Raw genomic sequence first — 25,615 nt, 5'->3', positions numbered from 1 at the left:
GTATTAGGAATGCAATATCTTTACCTTCCAATGAGTGATAAATCAGGAAAGAAAGTGCATAACTCAAAGAAATTTTTTGATGGTGGAATTTGGAGCTAGACTTAGGACTAGGGATATAGAACTAGAGATAGGATGATTTCACCGACAGCCTCACCTTCAACACACAAAAAGGAGAAAATTACATCATGTAAAGTACTGAAAAGTTAAATATTTTACGTAATTTAAAAAGTCATCCAATAAAAGTATGCTTGCAGAAAAACCAAAGCTATTCATTCCTTGCCTAATGCAAGCCAAGAAGATAACAGCAAAGCCAAAAACATTTCTGTTGGCTTAAATCTGGTTCTAAATATTTCCTTGAATATTTGGGGATGAGACATACATCCCCAAAATGTGAAAAGTGCAATTTTTCTTTTTTAATAATTGCCAACAAGGCTGTATTAAAATTGCTGACCACTTACAACAGAAATTCAAAATATGTAGTGAGTGTCAAGTATTCAGAGGAGAAAACACCTGCTCATTTATAGTTTTTATGAGAAAAAATTAAGAAAAATACATATTTAACAAATGTTTAAACATTAATGATAAAGATAAAAAAAATTAAACCACAAAACTCTGGGAAATTGGTCTGAGTGAAAATAGAGTTTTAGTGCTCAAAGTTAGATTTCATGAAGCGGCTTCATAAATCGGCTTCACGTGCAACATATTTAATGATCACATGTATTTCTTTATACTGTTTCTAGAGAAAGTATTTTTTCCTAGCTACAAGCACCAAATCAGCTACGTAAGGGGGTGAAGGAGTTAGACAGTGGCAATACGACAGGCTAAGTAAACTTCTTAAAATTCTGTTAATATCATACTTACGCAGTAGTAGTTTGCATGTCATGCCAGCTTTTGCTGAAGTTCTGTTTTAATTCATTCATTAGGTTCATGCCGAGTTTTTGTTTGATCTCAACCAGATGCCTTTCTTTTGCTGATAAAACTTGTCTTAAGGTTGTAATTTCGTCTTCTAGCTACAGGTAGAGAGAAATGGCAGGGGAAAATGTCAGACCAACTGAAAAGTACAAAAGCTCTTGGGGCTTCAAAGCAGCCATCTGCATCCTCTTGTTTAAATAGTTCTCTGCTTGGCTCTATCAAACATAGTGATACAGTCTACTCCAATATTTAAAAATAGAAATAGATTAACTGCCTCTAATATTACAAGAGTAATTAGTGCTCCCACAGAAAATTTAAACTGCACAGACAAATATTCAGAAGAAAAAAAAAATCACCTGTTACCTACTAGGAACTAGTCAACACTTATTTCTTGGTTTCTAACCATACAAAGGTTTCTCTACAGTTGTACATAGACAAAATTTTTCAACGAAAATTGGTTTTGTACTACACATCTTATTTTATAAACAACTTCTTTTCAATTATCAATATGTCCTAGGAATCTTCTCATACCAATAAAAATAGTTACACATTCATTTAATGCCCAACCTGTTTGCCTTTATGATTATATGGATATAGAATAATTTATCAGTTAGTTGTCAATTGATAATACTTAGATTTTTCTTTTCTATTAGGAAAAATGATGCAATGAATATTCAGATTTGTATACTTGGAAATGGTCTGATTACCCCCTGTGATGGTTAAGATTGTGTGATAACTTGGCTGTACTGTGATTCTCAGCATTTTAGCAGTTGTGATCACTTCCCCGTTGAAATTTGATATGTGATCACCCCCATGATGGAATCTGCTGAATGGTACCAGCAGGGACGGAGCCTGTGGTGGCTCACCGCCCCCTCAGCCTTCATCTCTCCACCTTCCGCAGCCTACTTCCTTCCTGCTTGCCTTGCAAAGGTTGCTGGCTTGTTCTGGATCCAGCAGCTGTCTCTTGTCTGACCTCTGGTTCTTAGGACTTGAGCTATCAGCTTACCTGTCCATCTTGGGATTCATCAATCTTCACAGCCTGCGAGCCATAGTCCTGCTCTCCAACCTACCTATCTTGAATTTGCCAGCCCCTGCAGCTACATGAATCGGGAGAAACCTTGTGGCCTTGCCTGCCAACCTTGGGGATTCCTCGACTTTCACAGCCTGTGAGTGGGAGCCCTGCTCTCTGACCTACTCATCTTGGGTTCACCAGCTTCTGTGGCTCTGTGAATTGGGAAAGGCCTCTATCCTGATCCAAGGACTTGAGACATTCTAACCCCTACAATCGTATGAGCTGTTTCCTTGATATAAATCTCTCTACATATATTTATACGCTTTACTGATTTTGCTTCTCTAGAGAACCCGGAGTAGAACTGCCCCATAGGGTTTCCAAGGAGTGCCTGGTGGATACTGAAATAATCCATAAATTGTAGAATAAGAGAATTAACCTAATTTGCTTATGATACTCAAGAGATTTAGTTTCTTCAAATGTTTATTTTGCTCAAATAGTCTAGATCAGTAAAGGAAAAAAACAAAAAAAACTGGATTCTAGTCTCAGCTCTTCCATCAAGCAGCCTCATCTGTGAATGTGGGGGTATATTTGGTAGAATTTTTATGATCTTTTGGGTACTAATGGAGCCTGGTAGCGCAGTGGTTGAGAGCTTGGCTGCTAACCAAAAGGTCGGCAGTTTGAACCCACCAGCGACTCCCTAGAAATCGTATGGGGCAATTCTACTCTGTCCTATCAGGTCACTATGAGTCAGAATCCACTCCACAGCCACAGGTTTGGTTTTTTTTTTTTTGCAGATTTTGAGTGCTAACATTTTGTGACCATGGCATCAACAATGGATATTACTCATTATCTCTTAACTTGACCTATGAGGAAGAGCCTTGAAATGATTCCACAAGACAAGGCAGCATTCTGTTTATGAACTTGTGTGTAGTTTCTCATTCTGATATAGCACCTTCTGCCAGGTATGAAGGGGACTCTTATCTACCATGTTAGGAAACAAAGATGTTGGGTTTTATTATACATATATATGTGTGTACATATATATACACAATATACACAACAGAAACATATGTACCCTATATTTATATATTATTTTAAAAGGAGTTATGCTTATATTATACAAAGAAGTAACATATTTCAGGAAGTTAAATTCCAAACTCAGAATCTTGGTTGAAAATCGTATGTGGTCAAAATTACCTTTGAAAGTCTCTTTGAAAAAAGTCAAAATTACCTTTGAAAATCTCTTTAGTTACCATAAAATCTGTATTACATGTATATTGTACATCTCTCTGTAGGTACAACACATGTTTCTCCCCAGCACTGGAAGTTTGCTCCTTGTTTGATTAGTACCAAGTGATAGCCATTGTTGATGCCATGGAGTCGATTCTGACTCACAGCGACCTGACAGGACAGAGTAGAACTGCCCCATATGATTTCTAAGGAGCCACTGGTGGGTTCAAACTGACGACCTTTTGGTTAGCAGCCAAGCTCTTAACCACTGCGCTACCAGGCTCCGTTAGTACCCAAAAGATCATAAAAATTCTACCAAATATACCCCCACATTCACAGATGAGGCTGCTTGATGGAAGAGCTGAGACTAGAATCCAGTTTTTTTTGTTTTTTTCCATTACTGATCTAGACTATTTGAGCAAAATAAACATTTGAAGAAACTAAGTCTCTTGAGTATCATAAGCAAATTAGGTTAATTCTCTTATTCAGTATCCACCAGGCACTCCTTGGAAACCCTATGGGGCAGTTCTACTCTATCCTATAGTGTTGCTATGAGTCGGAATCAGCTCAATGGCAATGGGTTTTTTTTTTTTTAAAAAAAACAAAACTACTCTTACAATTTACAAAGTCAAAATTCGTTGTTAAATATGTTTATAAGTTTTCTTATGCCTCATGCTAGAAAAAAATATATTTTTTAATAAAAGTTTAAAAAAAACAAGTATGTTAGGGAGCCCCAAGACCATCCCCAAGTTCAGTGATCTGCTAGGAGGACTCACAAGACTCAGCATGTGATTGCACTCATGGATATGATTTGCTGCAATGAAAGGATATGAAGCAAAATCAGCAAATATAAATATCTGCCGAAGATACAAAATAATTCAAGTTAATTATAAATGTTATTTACATACCTTCTATGCACAAATCACTGTACTAGATCAGAGATGATATTGACCTCCCATTCAATAACTTGTAAGATACACATATCACATGATTGCAATAATAAAGATTAAGTTGTGTTAACAACAGACTTCTTTTTTAAAGTACACACTTTGTCCAAGATGTACGCCTTTTGGACACAATTGGCTAAATTTACGTCTCCCACCAAAAAGATAAGTTTTCCTATTGCCAGCACTTACTAGGTAACCAAAACCAAACAAACCCAGTGCCGTCGAGTCGATTCCGACTCATAGCAACCCTATAGAACAGAGTAGAACTGCCCCATAGAGTTTCCAAGGAGCACCTGGTGGATTTGAACTGCTGACCCTTTGGTTAGCAGCTGTAGCACTTAACCACTATACCACCAGGGTTTCCACTTACTGGGTAGGCATACGAAAATATGTTGCCTGTGTGGGTAGATGGAGTTACAACATCATCCAAAGTCTTAGGGTATCTGTACGTGAATGTTAACACAAAACAGTGCAGATTAAGGCCTCTCTGGGAAGGGAGAAGAAGAAGGCTGGAGAAGGAGGGAGCTGGCATAGCCAGAAGACACTAGGAGGCTATGAGGAAACCAGGGAGAGGAGTGAAATGAAGAGAAGACTGGATAACTGGCACACCCCAAAACCAAAGCAGTCAGAGGCTAGTGTCCTTGTACACAAAGGCCTTGCTTTGGATCATGGCCACAATGGATTGCCTGTCTCAAAGGCAATGGCCTAACAGGTCGGTCAGCACTCTGTGAGGTATCCTGTTTCTTGAGTGGCGAAAAAACCCAGCGGGGGACTTCTCTCAGACAAAAAGATTTACTTGGACCAGGGGCCCATGAAAAATAAGTTTGTGGAGAGTTAAGACAGAGGAGCTGAACGAACTAAAAGATGTCTTAGTTATTCATAACACCTACTGTGGGACTGCTGAATTGGATCTCTTATGCTTAAACCCTAGCACCTACAGTAATCTGAATGCATCTGTAACCTGAAAGAACAGGATTTGTTTTATGTGAGTATGCATACATTTAAATATGTGTGTTCGGGTGTCTGTGTGTAAAAGGGTGGGGAAAGCAGGTTTAAGAAATGAAGGAGCATAAAGCAGAGGTGGCCCGGGTAGAGGAAGATGGAAAGAAAAATGAAGAGGAAAAAAACACCAAAGATACGCTTGCTTTGTTTTCCATTTGGCCTGGGCTGTACAGCTGTCCCCATATGCTTCTGGAAGTCACCTGATGCAACTCTTGGCAAGATGCAATAGCTCCTCATCTCTGAAGACCCAGAATAAGAAGCAGGAAGCACGAAAGCTAATGCATTCCCAATGAGGCAAACATGAATTCCAGTAACTTGAACACAGTGACAAGGAGTCTAGTGATAGTTTCAAGAGTCAGGATCAAAAGTGTCTGGAATGACATGAGCTGGAGGTTTATTGATATGGCCCAGGAAACAGGAACTTCTGAAAACAATGCTAGATTTTTATGTTCATTGCAGCATTCAATTAAGACTGTTTACTTTTTTCTTGATTATAAAAGTAATGCATGTTCATTATTGAATATTTAGAAAGTACAGGATGCATGAAAACACACACACATGTGTATATATGTATGTATATCACAATAATCCCAAAACCCAGAAAAATCAAGGCATTTTATAATAGTTTCTGTGTTACAAATGTTGCTCCTGAACTTGAACTAGGGCTATAAAGGTGATGGAGTTAAACTCTAGCTTTGAACCAGTCTGTAAAACATAACTTTTGGACACCACCATTGACATGAACAGGTTATGAACCAGGATTTCAGACACAGCTTAAGAGCCAGCCTATTTGATTTGGGGCACTGTGCTTACTAAAATAATTTCTGGCTGCACCCGAGGAACAAGCTGTTCTTTTATTTGGTAGTGAAGCTTTCTCGGGGTGTATTCTCTGAAACCACCTGAAAAGTCTTTAATATTATTACAAACCAGTTGCCATTAAGCTGATTTCGATTCATGGTGACCCCACATGCTCTAGAGGGTTTTCAACAGCTGATTTTTTAGAAGCAGATTGACAGATCTTTCTTCCCAGGTACCTCTGGATGGACCCAAACCACCACCATTTTGCTTAGCAGCCGAGTGAGTTAACCGTTTGAACCACCCAGGGACTTCAGTATTATCAGGAGTTATCATAAACACTCGTAATAATACTGGAGTTTCTGAGTGGTTCACACATTAATCCGCTTGGCTGCCAACTAAAGGTTGGAGGTTTGAATCCACCCAGAGGCACCTGGAAAGAAAGGTCTGGCGATCTGCTTTCAAAAAATCAGCCATTAAAAACCCTATGGAGCACAGTTCTACTCTGACACATGAGGTCGCTATGAGTTGGAATCAACTCAACAGCAACTGGAAGAGAAGAAGAGAATCATAAACATAGACTATCAGAACGTTAGAGTTTCAAGAGTCCGAGTGGACAAAGAGGGTGAGTGTAATGTGGAGCTCATAGGCACCTCCTCAGGCTGTAGAAAAAGGGCTATAATGGGAATGCAAAGCCTTCCTTCCACCTGGAACCGGATCTTCCTGCTCTACAGCTAGGAACAAAGAATGGGGACGGAATGCTGACTTCTCCTCCTCCAGCCCTGCTGCTCGATTCTACTTGAGTGGCTCCCCTCCTCAGGCCCATGCCTCCTACAAAGTAAAGGTTTCTTAGTAAAATGGTTAAAGGTTAATGGGTCCTGCAAACAAAAGGCTTGAACAAAGAGTCGTATTCGTGATGAGCCAGGTGCTCTCCTCCCTCTCTGTCCACGTGCCCACAGCAACTACATAAGACCTAATTAAGTCTAAATTAATCATTGCTTTCCTCTGGACCCCCAAGGCTTTATTTTTCTTGCAAAAGAGTACACAAGTTGATATTCAGTTGCTTCAATGATTGACTTTTTCATTAAAGGATAAATCATTTTTTGAACTAGGTTGCTGACCTCAAACAAGCACTGCTATTAAAAGGAGCTGGCACCTGTGCCATGATCTTGAATGGATTCCATCAGGTCTGTAAGTGATTTATTAACCCTGTAGTGTTGTAGTACTAAAAGGAATAAACTCAAAAAACCAAACCCACTGACGTCGAGTAGATTCTGACTCATAGCGACCCTATAGAACAGAGTAGAACTGCCCCCATAGAGTTTCCAGGGAATACCTGGTGGATTTGAGCTGCTGAACTCTTGGTTAACAGCTGTAGCACTTAACCACTACACCACCAGGGTTTCCACTAAAAGGAATAAGGGGTGTATGTTAAAAACCAGGAATGACTGTCTCTTAAGCAGAACAACCATTCATTTTGCACTGTAATCAACAGGCAATGGACGACTGTTACTGTTAGTTGCCATCAAGTCAATTCCAACTCATGGTGACCCCATGCGTGCAGGGTAGAACTGCTTCATAGGGTTTTCAAGGCTGTGACCTTTCAGAGCCAGATCACCAGGCCTGTCTCCCAAGGTGCCTCTGGATGGCTTTGAAATACCAACCTTTTGGCTCAGTAGTCCAGTGCTTAACCATTTGTACCACCCAGGGAAAATGAACAATTACCATTATGAAAACACTCTGGTAAAATGAATAATCTTGCAGTGCATTCATCTGAAAAATTTTATTAAACGGAAGACAGAATTGTAATATGGACTTATACCAAACTCCCAAGATCTGGAGAGAGAAATATGAACAATATGAAGATTACCAACCATACCTGAACTAATTCTGCCTTTAGCTCTTCTTTTTCCTCCTCTGATAGCATGCTAGAAAAATCAGCACTCGCTACTGCATCTTCATCTCTTCCTTGCAGTGGTTCAGTCTCCAACAAACCTTGAGATAAGATTGATAAAACATAATGCAATTTTAAAATGAATTTAGCCAATTTCTATTTCCACAGTATGGAGGTCAAGACACTCTGACTGACCCTCCTACTGAAAACAACCAAAAATTTCAGCAAAAAAAGGGTCTAAATGCGTGAATACTATGAAACCAAAAAACTAAATGAAAGTGGGAAGCCAGAGATATAAGCCAAGCCAGCTTTTGCCAAGTTCTACATTTATGCCAAGGAGGCCTAGTGGCACAGTGGTTAAGAGCTTGACTGCTAACCAGCAGTTCAAATCCACCAGTTACTCCTTGGAAACCCTATAGGGCAGTTCTACTCTGTCCTATAGGGTCACTATGAGTCAGAATTGATTCGACAGCAATGGGAAAAATGAGAACATTTGCCAAATGGGTGAATTCCAGCTTTGGTTTTCAGGGAACGGTTGCCAAACTGGTGAATTCCAGCTTCGGTTTTCAAGGTCTCATGGAGTGTAGGGGGCAGAGGCCACCCAGGAAGGAGCGTTTAATATGAGATCCTCCTACATAAATTTTGGTCCCCATGGGGATACACCCACAGAGTACGGTGAGATAGAAATAAATACCTTCACTACCCATAGGGATCTGCAAGGCAAATTGCCCATCTTGAAACTCTGAGCTGAATGGACAGAGGAAAAAGTCCTCATCTGAGAATTCATAACCGTAAGTGGGACTGTGTGGGAGCTGGCAACCTGCACATGTACTACTTGGGTGGTTCAAAACAAACTTGGGATGAGAATTTAAAGTATTAAAGCTTTTTCCGCTTCAGAGGAAGTACTGCATAAGGTGCTCCATGGAACGTGGAGCAGCTGCAGCTGTGAGCAAACATCACCAACAAACTGATTCTGGAGAAGTGGAAAGATGGGAAGCGCCTGGGTTCTTGATGAAATCGTTGTGCCACAGACTAGCCCTGGAAATAGCTCTACTTCAGTTATGTGAGATAAATGCCTTATTATGTGAAAAAATGGTTCCTTATTATTTAAAAAATGAAGAAGTTCCCTGGTAAGGCCCCTTAGCACTTGGTATTCTCAGAGGCAGATGTTCTCTGGAGGACCCAGGAAACAGATCCACGCGTGTATGGAAAATTCATTTATGACAGCACTGGTACTTATATATCTATGGGGAAGGGATGGTCTTTTAATAAATTGTTCAATAACAAATAGCTATCCATATGGGAAAAGTAAAACTGGACACCTTCACAGCGTACAAAGACAAAACTATGAACATATAAGAGTTTATACAGGGTCGCTATGAATTGGAATCGATTCGACGACAACAGGTTTGCTTTGGCTTTAATTTGGGTAGGAAGGAATTTCTCGAACAAGACACAAAGGGGCAAGCCATGAAAGAAAGAATGGATAAAATCAGGAATGTCTCTTCACCAAAAACACTATCTGGAAAACGAAAAGACAAGCCATTAAATCAAAGAAGGTATATGCCACATGTATAGCTAACAAAATATTAGTTCCCAGGATATACAGAATTCCCACAAACCAATTTAAAAGACAGAAATAAAACCCAAAGACAAAGGGACCAAAAGAACTGAACAGACTCTTTATAGGGAGGATTCACAAATGGCTAATAAACCTAAGATGCTCAACCTCACTGATGTTCAGAAAAACACAAATCAAAAGATTTCACACTGGATTAACAAAAGGACCCCTGCTGACTCAGTGGTTAGGCGCTTGTCTGCTAACTGAAAGGTTGGCAGTTTGAACCCACCAGCTGCTCTGTGGGAGAAAGATGTGGCGGTCTGTTTCAATAAAGATTTACAGCTTTGGGACCCCCATGGGGCAGTTCTACTCTGTTCTATAGGGTCACTATGAGTTAGAATCGACTCAACGGCAATTTGGGTTTGGTGTTTGTTTGGATTAACAAAAATTTGAAAGTTTGATATTGTTGAGTGTTGGTGATTATGGGAAGGATGAAAACTGATATGCTGCTGGTAAGAATATAAACGTTCATCATCATCTAGTGAAGTTGAACATTCGCACACCCTACAACCCAGTGATTCCGCTATCCCCACATTTATATCCAAGAAATTCTACATGTACACCAGAAGTTATTAATAAGAACTTTCATGGTAGCAAAAACTGTAAGTCATACGTAAGTCCATAAACAGGAGAATGCATAAGTAAACTATGGTACATTTGCACACTGAAGACACGACCCTAATAAAACAATTGAACTACACCTCTTCAACTCAACCCTTCCAACGACTTAAGGAACAAGGTACTGAGTGAAAAACGTATGTCGTAGAAGAGTACTGAAGAATAAGTCCATTTGTATGAAGTCCGACATATGCAAAATAGATGAACTATCATTTAGAAATAAATGATTAGTAAAATTATAAAGAAAAGGAAGGAAATAAAAAATTCAGGACCATAGTTTTCTGAGGAGGAAGGGAAAAAGATGGGAGTGCTATAGGGGATGTCACGGTTCGTTAGGCAGATGGTTTACTGAATTTCTGTGTATGAGTACTTTCTGCACTTTCCATTTATTTTGTGAATAGTCAGAATCAACTTGACATCAGCGGGTTTGGTTTTGGGATTTATGTTATTAGTTGCTATTGAGTTTGCTCTGACTCATGGTGACCCTATGTACAATAAAATGAAATAGTGGCCAATCTTCCACCACCTTCATCATCATAGCATTATATTGGACAATATTCTGTTGTGATCTATAGGGTTTTCATTGGCTAATTTTTGGAACTAGATCACCAGGCCTTTCTTCCTATTCTATCTTAGTCCGGAAGCTCCACTGAAACCTGTCTGCCATAGGTGACCCTGCTTATGTTGGAAATACCAGTAGCAGAGCTTCCAGCATCATGGCAACACACAAGCCACCACAGTAAGACAAAATGACAGACAGATGGTGACAATAAAATTATCCATTATTAGTTAAAATTACTATTAATCATGTTGTTGTTAGTTGCTGTAAAGTGGATTCCAACTCAAGGGGACCCCATGTGTGCAGAATAAAACTGAACTCCACGTGGTTTTCAAGGCTGTCACCTTTCAGAAGCAGATTGCCAGGCCTGTCTTCTGTGGCACCTCTGGGTGGGTTTGAACTGCCAACTTTTCACCCAACCATTTGCTTAAAAATTTGTACCCAGAAATAATTACCATTTTGGTCCATCCTTTTTGGTCTTTCTTCTATGCATATGTACACATTTCCATATATATATATGTACACACACACACATATATATATATACACACACACATATCAGTGGTGCATTTACTTACTATTGTGAGCTTGATTTATTTATTCAATAAGATATCATGAACATCTTTGCATGTCTAAAAGCACATATCTACATTTATATATTTTTGATATATGCACAGTATCTAATTTATGATCCATAATGTAAAAAAAAAAAAAAAATTTTTTTTTTTAATGTACCATTTGTTGGGATATTCCAGTGAACATCTTGTAGCTAAATCTTGATTATTTCCTGTATATTGAACCACTGAGTCAAAGGACATGGATATTTTAACCCTGCTGCCAAATTAGCTCCCAGAAAGGGTGTACCAGTTTTATGCTACCATCAGCAACCTACGAGAACATCTCTATACTTTCTGTAGAATGACATAATTAGGTTATTTAAAGGGGAAAAACACTGTCATTTATTTCTGCTAGCAAATATTTATGTTTACATGTGGCCAAGGTACTCTTAGTCAATGTCCCAGGTGTAGGATAACTGTCTAAACCAGTAATCAGCAGCAATTCCAAACACAGGTACAAGAGATGGGCCCAGAAGATAAGCTACCCTCTGCTCTGGGGTAAGGAGAGAGCTACGGCGGGGACCTGCAAGACTGGGTCTTCTCCTCAACGCAGCCCTTCCAGCACCGTAAGGATATGGGGCAAACTGAGTTAGAACCCAAATTCTCAATCTCTCCCATCTTGACCTTGTGAGAAAAAGAGAATAGACTATAGTTCTAGGCACTTAGACTTTTCAAGTCATCAAGCATCTTCAGTATCTTCCTATATTCTAGGAAGACAAAAAATTAAATATTCATTTTAACTGATAATACATGAATTTAGGGAAAGACAGACCCAAGGCCCAGAAGGTAGCTTCTGCTTTTCAAAGGAGAGGTGTATAAACCTTATAAAGTGAGGTATTTGCACTGCTTCAGATCTGATCCACCACACATCCAATTTCTCAGACCTATCACGAATCTCTCAAAATCTCACTCCAAGAGACCACCCATTCATGAAATCTGCCCAGAGACCAGGTTGCTAGACTAAGCACTCAAAGTCTAATTAGCCCAGTTGCCTTCTACACTCATATCTTTGAAGTTGAAGTCAGTCTCCCATCTTATTTTTCTACTTATGCATGTATTCCCCTGCTGTATCCTCTTCCAGTGGGTGTTCTCTGAGCTGTACTGTTCAGAACACGATGACATGTAAACACAGATAAAATGAAGACAAGTCTGGCTGTTTTCAGTACAACATGCTCAGCTCACTGGATTAGGGAAGCAGCAATTAGATTATGAGGTCAAAGGATGATTCCAGAGTCAAGGTGTAGGTGAAAAGAGGAATTGGATAAAAAAGTTATTAAACAGTGAAACTGAGTCAGAACCAGAAGAGAAAAATAAAAAGGCAATAGTTAAAAGATTCCAAGTGACAGATGATAATGTGGTAAGGGCAGTAAAATTAATATAAAATTATGTAGTTACCATGGAAGCAAATATTAGGAACATTAAAAACACAGTTTTTAACAAAAGTGATTGTCAGTGGGCAAAAGTACTTAAGAATCACAATATGTGACAGGTACCAGGAGATTACAGAGGGGAGCAGGGATATTTCAGGGGTACAATTCTCACCCTCCATTCAGGAGACCTGAGTACAATTCCGAACCAATGTGCAGCCACCACCCTTCTGTACGTGTTGCTGTGATCCTGAGCAGGCTTCAGTGGAGCTTCTAGACTAAAACAGCCTAGGAACAGAGGCCTGGAGAGCCACATATGAAAAATCAGCCAATGAAAACCTCTATGGATCACAGCAAGTGTATACTTCACGACCAGTCATGGGGATGGCACAGGACCAGGTAGAGTTCTGTCTCGTTGTGCATGGTCTGGAGGCCAACTTGTCAGCAGCTATAAACAATGACAAGCCTTAATGTACTTGTCAAATGCTACCATATGCCTGCTTTCACTAGACCAACAACTGCCAGTGATCCTCCATTTAAGTCTCACATATGAGGCCAAATAACACAATAAAACAAAGTCTACTGAGAAGTGACCTTGCTGATGAGGACTCACATTCCTAGTACCTGGGTTGAGAGTCTGATTCAGTCCCAAGTAGCTGGGGCTCTAACTCAAGTTGGTTTGACTCCGAAGCCTACACCCTTCTGTCTCACAACTCACAAAATGTGGGGTAGTGTAAATCAAGAGATGAGCTTCAGATTAAGGTCCTTCCTTCAACTCCTTCAACCTTGAAATGAAAATCCCCCACTGGCATCAAGATACTTTTACTGCACCCTGTCCAACACTCTTGTGGATTAGGTCATGTCTTCATGCTCAAGACTGAGATGGCACAGAGAGCTGGGACTTAAATGGCTACCAACTATGACTTCAGATCATAGCTATATCCTGCATTGTTGGCAAATATATAAAAATGGCAGAATTTCTTTTAAATAGTAAAATAATTGTGTGTGTATGTGTGCATACACTATATTGGGAAGTAATAAATAAAATCTGTAGTATAACCAAGCAAAAGGACAAAAGTACATACTTTCAAAAAGAGTACAAAATTATCCCAGTACTTAATAAAATGAAAAATCAATAAAGTAGCATAAATGAAAATCTGCATAGTTTAAATAATAAATTTAAGACTGTAATATTTATTGCTTCATTATATTTCCTTCATAATGTTTGTAAAAATAACCTCAAGCATCTTTTAACATAAAACTTCAAAATAGCTACATTAATTCCCCAAGTAGAAAAAAACATTGAGCTAGCCTCATTACAGGTGGATTTATGATTATCTTTAAGTGCACAAAAACTAATGCATGTCAACTTTAAGAGGGTGGAAATTAAAGACATAAAAAAAATTTTTTTTTTTTATAGAAGTTAATTCATGAGAATCCTAGTTTCTGCACATTTACAAAAAATTTCTTTCTTCTTTCCACCACAAAAGCCTAAATGTTCTTTCATATGCGCCTCCATTACTGAACTGATTTTCATCCATTTACAAATAACCTGTAGCTAGCCTATTACCGAATCACACAAGTAACAGGGTTTTAAATGTGTTTTTTTCCTGCTGCCCTGGAGTTTTGGCAAAAGCCTCAAATGCCAACAATAATACAAAGGGAGCCTTCCACCCCCACATCCTAAAGCCAAGGTGTGAACCCTAATAGGTGATATTCTAAAAATTTTAAAACTGGCTCTGCCAGGGTAGGGATTCACCTGAACCTTTCAGAGTGGTGTTAATGAAAGACTGGAGCAGGATGACAGCAGCATTTAAAAAAAATTTAATACACAGATATATACAAGTTATATACGCAACTTCCAGGGATCACTACTATGCCATTTTCATGCGCATCTTTCTAGATCTTTTCCTATATATTGCAGCACACACATTTTTTTTTTTTTTCACATTTTAAGATCTTTGAATTCTGAATACCTCTTAAAATTAAGGAAACCTGGTGGTGTAGTGGTTAAGTGCTACGGCTGCTAACCAAAAGGTCCACAGTTAAAATCCACCAGGCGCTCCTTGGAAACTCTATGGGGCAGTTCTACTCTGCCCTATAGGGTTGCTGTGAGTTGGAATTGACTCAACGGCAAGGGGTTTTATTTTCCCCCTTAAAATTAATGGTGCACACAACTAATCAATGGTATTTTTTTTTTCCTTAGTGGTATATAAAACAATGAGTATCTTAAAATCTTTGGCATCTGTCATAGATTGAATTATGTCCCCCCAAAAATGTGTATATCAACTTGGTTAGGCCATGATTCTCAGTATTCTGTGGTTGTCCTCCATTTTGTGATTGTAATTTTACATTAAAAGGATTAGTGTGGGATTGTAACACAATCCATACCCAGGTCACCTCCCTGATCCAAGGTAAAGGGAGTTTCCCTGGGGTGTGAACTGCACCACCTTTTATCTTTCAAGAGATAAAAGAAAAGAGAAGCAAGCAGAGAGTGGGGGACCTCATAGCACCAAGAAAGCAGCACTGGGAGCAGAGCATGTCCTTTGGACCCAGGTTCCCTGCGCCTGAGAAGCTCTTTGACCAGGGGGATGTCTGAGGACAAGGAATCTTCCTCCAGAGTCGACAGAGGGAGAAAGCTGTCCCCTGGAGCTGACACCCTGAATTTGGACTTTTGGCCTACTTTACTGTGAGGAAATAAATTTCTCTTTGTTAAAGCCATCCACTTGTGGTATTTCTGTTATGGCAGCAGTAGATGACTAAGACAGCTTCTTAGATTTTTAAAAAAATCTAACATATGTGTGTATGTGTGTGTTGCTGTTATTGTTCCGACTCATAGCAACCCTATGTACAACAGAACACAACACTGCCGGATCCGGTACCAACCTCATAATCGTTGCTATGTTTGAGACCATTGTTGTGGCCACTGTGTCATTCCATCTTGTTGCAGGTCTTCCTCTTTTTCAGTGACCCTCCACCTTACCAAGCATGATGTCCTTCTCCAGGGACTGGTCTCTCTTGATAACATGTCCAAAGTACTTGAGATGAAGTCTCGCCATCCTTGCTTCTAAGGAGCATTTTGGCTGTACTTTTTCCAAGACAGATTTGTTCCTTCTTCTGGTAGCCCATGTATATGCAATATTCTTTGCCAATACCATAATTCACAGGAATCAATTCTTTGTTCTTCCTTATTCATTGTCCAGCTTTCATATGCATATAAGGTGACTGAAAATACCATGGTTTGGGTCAGGCACTCCCTTAGTCCTCAAAGTGTCACCTTTGTTTTAAAATACTTTAAAGAGGTTTTTTGCAGCAGTTTGCCAAATGCAATACATTGTTTGATTTCTTGACTGCTGCATCCATGGGTGTTGATTGTCGATCCGAGTAAAATGACATCCTTGACAACTTCAATATTTTCTACATTTATCATGATGTTGTTTATTGGTCTAGTTGTGAGGATTTTTGTTTTCTTTGTGTTGAAGTGTAACCCATTCTGAAGGCTGTGGTCTTTGATCTTCATCAGTAAGTGCTTCACTTTTAGCAAGCAAGGTTGTGTCATATGCATATCACAAGTTGTTAATCAGTCTTCCACCAGTCCTGATGCCATGTTTTTCTTCATATAGTCCAGTTTCTCAGATTATTTGCTCAGCATATAGATTGAATATGTGTGGTGAAAGGATACAACCCTTTCCTAATTTAAAACCACGCAGTATCCCCTTGCTTTGTTTGAACAACTGCCTCTTGGTCTATGTACAGGTTCTGCATGAGTACAATTAAGTGTACTGGAATTCCCATTCTTTGCAATGTTATTCATACTTTGTTATGATCCACACAGTCAAACAATTTTGCATAGTGAATAAAACATAGGTAAACATTTTTCTAATATTCTCTGCTTTCAGCCAAGACCCATCTGACATCAGCAATGATACCCCTCATTACATGTCCTCTTCTGAATCTGGCTTGAATTTCTGGCAGTTCCCTGTTATATACTGCTGCAACCGTTTTTGAATGATCTTCAGCAAAATTTTACTTGTGTATAGTATTAATGATGTTGTCATTAATTATATTAATGATATCGTTCAGTAATTTCTGCATTCTGTTGAATTGTCTTTCTTTGGAATGGAAACAAATATGGACCTCTTCCAGTTGGTTGGCCAGATAGCTATCTTCCAAATTTCTTGGCATAGGAGAGTGAGTACCTCCAGGGCTGCATCCGTTTGTTGAAACATCTCAGTTGGTACTCCGTCAATTCCTGGAGCCTTGTTTTTTGCCAATGCCTTCAGTGCAGCTTGGACTTCTTCCTTCAATACCATCAGTTCTTAATCATATGCTACCTCCTGAAATACCTGAACGTTGACAAATTCTTTTTGATAGAGTGACTCTGAAACAGGCCGCTCAGCCATATCTTGAACAGTACCTGAGCCAATTTTTTTTCCTTCTTCTTTCTCTCCTTTCCCTCCCCTAGCCCATCCCTGCCTCCAAGCAAGATCCTGATGTTAGCTCCAAAATGGTTAAGTGTTAACCAATGTTTCCTATAAGACTGTGAAAAACAAGTGATATTGATCTAAGCCTGTCAAATAAGACAAAGGATGGCGTCAGCTACCCCCTGATCTGATGGGATAATGGCAGGAAAAGATCGACGTGTTTGAGATACAACCACCAAAATCAAATAGAAGAAAGAGAGCACACATTCCACAAGTCCCTAAAACTTATGGCCCCTTTCCCTTAAAAATCCGAACCCATCGGTAGTCTGGTGAGACAGAAGACTTTAGGAGGAGATCATTCCCCTCTGTCTCCATATACCGGTATATCTAATAAAGCTCTTGCTACCCACCTCACCCTTCTCAAGAATTGGCTATTTGCGGCAGGCGGCTCTAACTCGTGAAATTGCGGTAAAAACTCTTTATTCCTTTCATCTTTTGATGCTTCCTGTGTGGCTCAATATTTTGTCCATGTTGTTGTTAGGTGCGGTTGAGTTGATTCTAACTCACAGCAACCCTATGTACCATAGAATGAAATTCTGCCCAGTCCGACGCCATGCTCACAATTGTTGTTATGCTTGAGCCCATTGTTGCAGCCACTGTGTCAATCCATCTCGTTCAGGGTCTTCCTCTATTTCGCTGACCCTGTACTTTACTAAGCGTGATGTCCTTCTCCAGGGACTGATCCCTCCTGACAACATGTCCAAAGTATATAAGACGCAGCCTCACCATCTTTGCTTCTAAGGAGCATTCTGGCTGTACTCCAAGATAGATTTGTTCTTTCTTTTGGCAGTCCATGGTGTATTCACTATTCTTCACCAACATCACAATTCAAAGGCAACAATTCTTCTTCTGTCTTCCTTATTCATTGTCCAGCTTTCACATGCATATGAGATGACTGAAAATACCACGGCTTGGGTTAGGCACACCTTACTCCTCAAGGTGACATCCTTGCTTTTCAACACTATAAGAGGTCTTTTGCAGCAGGTTTGCCCAATGCAATGCGTCGTTTGATTTCTTGACTGCTACTTTCATGGGTGTTGATTGTGGGTCCAAGTAAAATGAAATCCTTGACAACGTCAATCTTTTCCCCACTTATCATGATGTTGCTTATTGGTCCAGTTGTGAGGATTTTTCTTTTGTTTATGTTGAGGTGTAATACATACTGACCTTTATCAGTATGTACCTCAAGTCTTCACTTTCAGCAAGCAAGGTTGTGTCATCTGTGTAACACAGGTTGTTAACGAGTCTTCCTCCAATCCCGATGCCCCGTTCTTCTTCATACAGTCCAGCTTCTCGGATTATTTGCTCTCCATATAGAGTAAATAAGTATGGTGAGAGAATACAACCCTGACGCACACCTTTTCTGACTTTAAACCATGCAGTATCTCCTTGTTCTGTCTGAACAACTGCCTGTAGATCCAAGTACAGGTTCCTCATGAACACAATTAAGTGTTTTGGAATTCCCATTCTTCAAAATGTTATCCATAATTGTTATAATCCACATAGTTGAATGCCTTTGCATAGTCCAGAAAACACAGATAAACACCTTTCTGGTATCCTGTTTCAGCCAGGATCTATCTGACATCAGTGATGATATCCCCGGTTCCACGTCCTCTTCGGAATCCAGCTTGAATCTCTGGCAGCTCCCTGTTGATATACTGCTGCAGTGGCTTTTGAATATCTTCAGCAAAATTTTACTTGCATGTGATAATCATATTGTTTGATAATTTCCACATTCAGTTGGATCATCTTTCTTGGGAATGGGCATAAATATGGATCTCTTCCAGTCAGGTGGCCAGGTAGCTGTCTTCCAAATTTCTTGGCATAGACGAGCGAGCACTTTCAGTGCTGCATCTGTTTGTTGAAACATCTCAACGGATATTCCGTCCATTCCTGGAGACTTGTTTTTTTGCCAATGCCTTCAGTGCAGCTTGGACTTCTTGGTTCCTGGTCATATGCTGCCTCTTGAAATGTTTACATATCAACCAATTCTTTTTGGTATAATGACTCTGTGTATTCCTTCCACCTTCTTTTGATGCTTCCTGCATCACTTAATATTTTCCGCATAGAATCCTTCACTATTGCAACTTGAGGCTTGAATTTTTTCTTCAATTCTTTCAGCTTGAGAAATGCCAAGCGTATTCTTCCCTTTTGGTTTTCTATCTCCAGCTCTTTGCACATGTCATTATAATACTTTACTTTGTCTTCTCAAGGTGCCCTTTGACATCTTCTGCTAAGTTCTTTTATTTCATCATTTGTTACTTTTGTTATAGCTATATCTATCTCTATTATTCATATATATAGAGAGAGCCCTGGTAGTGCAGCTGTTTAAGCATTCAATTGCCAACCAAAAGGTTGGCAGTTCAAATCCACCAGCCACTCTTTGGAAACTCTATGGGGCAGTTCTACTCTGTTCTAATAGGGTTACTATAAGTCAGAATCTATTCCATGGCAACGGATTTGATTTAGATACATATAGATATGGATAGATATATCTATATATAAACATATAGACAAATAAATAGATATTTACTACACATCTGTCCCTTTGTCATACTATGGTGGTTTGAGTGTTGCTGTGATGCTGTGATGCTGCAAGCTATGCCACCAGTATTTCAAATACCAGCAGAGTCACCCATGGTGGACAAGTTTCAGCAGAACTTCCAGGCTAATACAGACTAGGAACAAGGATTTGGTGGCCTACCTTCTGAAAAAATTGGCCAGTGAAAGAAAACCTTATGAACAGCATCTAATACAGTGCTGGAAGATGAGTCCCTCTGGTTGGAACGCACTCAAAATATGACTTGGGAATAGCTGCCTCCTGAAAGTAGAGTTGACCTTAATGATGTGGATAGAGTCAAGCTTTTGGGACCTTCATTTGCTGATGTGGCACAACTCAAAATGAGAAGAAATGGCTGGAAACATCCATATAACTAAAGATGAGGTCACACTGTTTTGTAACTTTTTTTTTTTTTTTTTTTTGGCAACAGCTTTCTTTTCTGCATTAGCTTCTTTTTTTTCTGTCTTATAGAAAACCAGAGTATATCAAAAGTACCTAGTTGACCCCATATGGTAATTAGAGCTGGCTTTCTCAGACTAACATCCAATCGAGGACTTTAACTGTGCCTGGTTAAGTGCCTGAACCCTCTTTTCCTCTAGCTGACTACCACATGAAAGAGACCAGACTCTGTCCTGTAGAATTCACCCCAATATTTTGATTAATGACTCATCAGGTGACTGCAAGATAATGTAGTGATGATGGCAGAGCATAAATTTTCTGGACAAACCAATCTTACGGAGAATTCCATATCAACCCCTTTTCAGCTTTGTGGCTGTTACAGTTTGAACTAGAGTCTTTTCATCTGTAAAGTGGGAAGAATAATGCCTACCCCATAAGAGTAGGTTGTCATGAAGATTATTGTTTTGCAAAATGCCTAATCAGCTACCGAATGTTAACTCCCAATCTGGCCATACTTGAATGACATTCCTTCTTGATCAGAATAATTTATGAAATTCAGGTGCTATGGCAGAATAAAAGAGAAACTATTACTCTATACTCATGAGCTAAACAATTTCACTGTGGAGACCAGCCACTCACACATACACCTTAATTACAGTACAGGTGGGATGCAATTACATGCAAAATGAATGCCCTAGAGAAAGAGAAATCCACATGCCATGCTCAGGTTACCCTTGGAATCTTCCTGGCCATTGCTTAGTGAACTATGGTGGACACCTGACCCAGGGGCAGCTACAGGTTATTCTGCTGAGATTTTGAACTGACAGACAAAAGGAAGACAAGTTGAATCTGTAGGCCTAAATCTTCTTCCACAGAGCTGCCCCAGTTAATTTGTTTGTTCATTTATTCATTCAATACACATTTATTGAGCATTCACTAAACGCTGCACAGGTCTCTGCTCTCATGAAATTAATAATCCACCTGTTCTGAGGCCTGATTATTTGACTTCTTCCGAATTTCTGTGATATTTCTCTTTATCCTTAAAATAAACCTCATTTTATTTCAGCTAGTTTGAATTTTTTTGTCTGTTCGTTTTGTTTTTTGTTTTTGAACAAATAACTCTGAACTAAACAGAGACAATGATATCACAGAACTCAGGTAAAATTTTATGAAGTCTCTACCAAAATTTCAGCCCCATGAGTTCAATGACTTGCCATGGCCTTAAATTAAGTAAAATAAAAATTCAACAAATCATTTTTTGCCCCATACTGCCTTTCTCTAAGAAACTTTGCCATTTGTGCAGACTCTAAGGTCTTCTCTGATATAAATAGCCCAGGAGCCTAAATCATAAAAATCATACCGAAGGACAATTACCTTCTTTGCTTTCACTGAGTCCAGCGCCTTTCACTCTTCGGAGGGCAAGATGTGGGCCAGTAGTTACCCAGTCACACAGTCCCTCCCATGCTCATCAAGACAGCAGGATTGTTCAAGATTCAAGTCACATGGCTTCCTGAGACACATGGCTGTAGCTACTAGCTGCTGATCTCTAACGTCTACTGGATTCTGAAGACAGATCTGGTAATTACAGTTGGCTTTTCAGTAAATTTATCTAGAAATATACCTGTATGTGCCTAAAGGAAAGCCCAGAGTTTCTGGCTAAATCAGAAGAGCTAGAAACACTTCTGGGATTATGGTGAATGTCTCTGGAAAGGCCAACCAGAAATTTCCTGGGTATGATGGTGCAGGACTGGTTTCCTGAGAAGTTGGTATTTGGGAAAATGGGTGCAGTCCTCACAACTGCTGGGATTGTCATTAGCAGCTGTGTTCTTCTTTATTTACACTTGGAAATGACAGAGTGTCATCTAACAATGTTTAGAGCTGGGCTCAACACGCCTGGCCCTTCAGTCAGGGCCTGACTGCACAAGCCAAGTCAGAACCTGTGGTTTCCTTTGGGTCATCTGGCCATAGGGGGCAGCTGGGCATTATGTGTCTCCAGGTTGCTGATAGACGTTCCTAGGGGTTAAGCCCTAAGGCCAAACCTCTAAAACAAGTTGGATTGTTTTCTAAGAAGCCAACGAGTCTGACACAGATAAAGCACAGTCTCAGAGTTCAAGGCTGTGTCTGGGAAATAAAGCTCTGTTAGAGACAAGTCAAGGGGTAGAGACAAGATTTTGAGGACCTGAAGGAAATGCTCACTATTGTTTGCCTCAGGAGGCTCCTACCAGCTTTGAGCTATAACCTAGGGCCTATCTGTCCCTTCTTGCCCTTCTTTCTCTTTCTCCCTTGTGTTAATGTCTATTTGATGACATGGCTTATCTCTCTTATTAGAATGTGAACAACTGAATGAGAAAACCAGTTTGGTTCACCTTGGCATCCCCACATTTCCTAGAACAAGGCTTTGTCCTCAGTAGAGGTATGGGAAAAACCACAGCTGAGAGCAGTGGAACCACTGATGAGAAAAGGTCTCAGAAAACAGTAACCCAGGGTCAGTCACCTGAATGCAACACCTGAAAGGCATCAGGTGACTATAAACGTTTACAAAATTGCAAAGATGACTCCCTCCTCCACCAGTTCCTTCTGGGAATTATCAATCGTAATGGGAATGGCTTCTTCCTTCTTCACTTTAGCATTCTCTGGGAGGTAGCAGTTTCTCTCCTCTTTCCCAGGACCCAGTCCCTTTTCCTCTCTCACAGATAACCAACTTAGATAAAGTACTGTTACTGTTCTTTGTTCTCAGCTTAATCCTAGTATATAAGGGATTGCTGTCAGACTGCCCTTTGCCACTAACAAAGGATACCTTTGGAACTGAGAAAAGCTCGTGAGGGACCCCAGACCTTCAATTGCAACCAGGCAGAATAATCTACTGTTCTTAAACTTTTTAGGTCCCTCTCTCTGAATCATCCCAAAATATATCCTGAGACTCAGACAAAGGGATCTGTCCTGACTATAAAACCATACTGGAAAGAGGCACAACTTCTGCCACTATCATAGGAATTGTCTCTCAGCAGCTTCTCAATTAGTCTCTTAAAGGAAAAAGCAGAACAATTTTTTTTTTTTTTACCATATGCTATGTGCCAAGTGTGTTACTTCTCTTATCTCGTCCTATTCTACCCAGAAACACACAAGACAGGTGGCATTAAGAACTATGAAGAGTCTGAGATTTTTACCCTACTTGCAAGCTAACAAGTTAGGCTGCCACAGTTTCATGGATGCTGACTAAAGACACGAGACTCCTGCATCAGAGACCCATGGCACAGAAAACAGCATGAACATCACATTTGGGTTGGGCTGGTTCCCCTTGCCACCCAGTCCCATGGGAGGATGCAACATGGAGGGGCCCAGGTAGATACTGCACATACAGTGAGCCTGCATCAGAGCTAAAAAACCCTGAGCTGAGAATCTGAATCTTTTATAATAGGCAGTAAGCAAACTTTTCTGACCTTTGCTCTGGAAGGAGACACTGCTTTTATTATCCAGGAGAGTAAGCAATCCTGACTTCTGCTCCAGAGGAAGACACAATCTCCACTTTCCAATGCTGTTCACTATAAACATCCTTGAAAAGATGGTCTAGAAAAAAGGGTGCCAGTGTTTCTGTTTGCAAAATGTGCAGAAATGCAAGACATCTATCACACATTGTCTTGCAGAGGTGGTATTTTCTCATTTTTCAAATAAAGAAACAATGATTCAGGGAGTTAAGTAACTTCCCAAGCTCACATAGTTGGTAAGTGGGAGAACTGATACTTGAATACAAATCTATCAAGTTACAGAGTTCATATTTTCTCCACTTGACCATACCACCACCTACAGAGGTCAGACAAGAACTAAAATGTCCTCTCTCTCCCACCCAGGATCCCTACAAAGTCCTTGCAAACAGGGGAAACCTGATGCTTACCAGGACTAGGATTTACTGAAGGCCAAGGTCTGTAGTCTTAATACCTGCAGTCCCCCTACTCTTGAGCACTGGGAAGAGTCTGAAGTGGGTTGTATCTCCCTCATCTTCTCTTATAGGAGTTGTTCAACTAATATTTGTTGCATTAATCCTCTGAGATAAATATATATATAACTATCAAGTTTTCTAGATGCTTCTATCATAATATCTGTTATATTTGTCCAACCCTTTTAATTTTCTTTGCCATGAAAGTGATTCAGGCTTTTATCACTATACAGTCAGACTACTGAAATCTTACTAAATTTCATCTTCCTGTTGGCACTCCCTTTCCTCACCACCCAATCTATCAACAGCACTCAGAATTCTATTTTGAACACATTGCTTTCATCAAATCAAAATCCAGTTCGAAAAACATTCCATGGATTTCCATTGCTTCGAGCCTAAATTAAAAAATTCTTGTGCTAGCATTCAAAACCTTCTACAGCTGGCTGCAAGAGATGACTGCAATTGGACTGCCTATGATTTCCCCACCAAAGCCTCTAATCCTGCCAGGTTGTCATGCCCAGTGTCCCTCAGACATGTTCTATTCAATCTTACGCTTTTTGTGCCACTTCGTCCCTCTCAAAAGTGTTTTTTACTCTTCCTCCTCAATTTCCCTTCTAAGAAGCCTACCAAGTTTTCAACAACACTAGAATAACAAGTGACATAGTGTGTCCCTTAATTTTATCTAAAATGTTAACTTTTTTGCTTTCTGTATACATTGCTATATAGAGTATAAGCTACATTATAAATTGCAGCAAGGCACATGATATATTACCATAATTACAGTTAAGTTTATAAGAAAATATTTCAGATATTGTTCTGTAAGAGTTTATTGTACTTCTTGAAATATGAAGAACACATGAGTCACCATTATTAACAGTATTGTCTTCTAAAGCTTTAGTTTCATTTAATAATATAGCTAAAAAGAAAGTATCTGTAATACTCGGACTGAGAATATACTAATCGGTTAAATAAAGAGTTTATATATTTATCAAGTCTTTTAAACACATAAAATCTTTATTTAACCGATTAGTACATTCTCAGACTATCACAGATATTTTCTTTTTAGCTATATTATTAAACGAAACTAAAGCCTTTTTTTTTTTTTTAATGTGTTTATCAAGTCTTTTGGAAACCTTGGTGGCATAGTGGTTAAGAGCTATCACTGCTAACCAAAAGGTCAGCAGTTTGAATCCACCAGGCACTCCTTGGAAACTCTATAGGGCAGTTCTACTCTGTCCTATAGGGTCACTATGAATCGGAATCAACTTGACGGCAATCGGTTTGGTTTTGGTTTTTTGATCAAGTCTTTTATCTGAAAATGCTTCTGAGGTTTCAGCAGATAAAATTTCATTCTTATACTCCATTTTTCCATTACTTTTTTGTTTTTAATATGCTGTTTTGGTGAAAACCCAAATAGACATTTATTAAAATGGACTGTAATCTCTACAGAAAGATTTGTGACTGGCCAAAATTGACTCAAATCTCTAAAGAAAGGTTTGAGATTGGCCAAAAAGATAGAAGTGAGATTGTATTAGATAGAAATCAACAAATATATGTAACTATATGCTTCCATTTTCATTCACCTGTGTTTACAAGGCAAATGTTTTTTGACTACAAGAGGAAACATGCCTTGATATAAAATTCTCAGCTTAACTGTATATTGA

At 39.5% G+C, this 25,615-nt stretch overlaps 1 protein-coding gene across 4 annotated transcripts in view; it reads right to left on the bottom strand.

Annotated features, from left to right (window-relative positions):
• The window catches only part of TPD52L1 (TPD52 like 1), a 109,731-nt gene that overhangs the window by 30,052 nt on the left and 54,064 nt on the right, over positions 1–25,615 (bottom strand). For 3 of the 4 annotated variants that reach the window (XM_049900436.1, XM_049900409.1, XM_049900427.1), the window contains exons 2-3: positions 7,778–7,893; positions 862–1,010 (exon numbers count right to left, since the gene is read on the bottom strand). In XM_049900436.1, the coding sequence (XP_049756393.1) occupies positions 862–1,010; positions 7,778–7,893 (265 nt within the window). Of the gene's footprint in view, positions 1–861; positions 1,011–7,777; positions 7,894–12,749; positions 12,894–25,615 lie in introns of those variants that run through there. The other variant, XM_049900418.1, reaches the window with a different exon arrangement.

This window comes from Elephas maximus, chromosome 1, assembly GCF_024166365.1.
Source record: "Elephas maximus indicus isolate mEleMax1 chromosome 1, mEleMax1 primary haplotype, whole genome shotgun sequence".
Classification (NCBI taxonomy): Eukaryota; Metazoa; Chordata; class Mammalia; order Proboscidea; family Elephantidae; genus Elephas; species Elephas maximus.
Note: the sequence above shows the minus strand (reverse complement) of the source record. Positions and strands in the feature narration are given on the sequence as shown.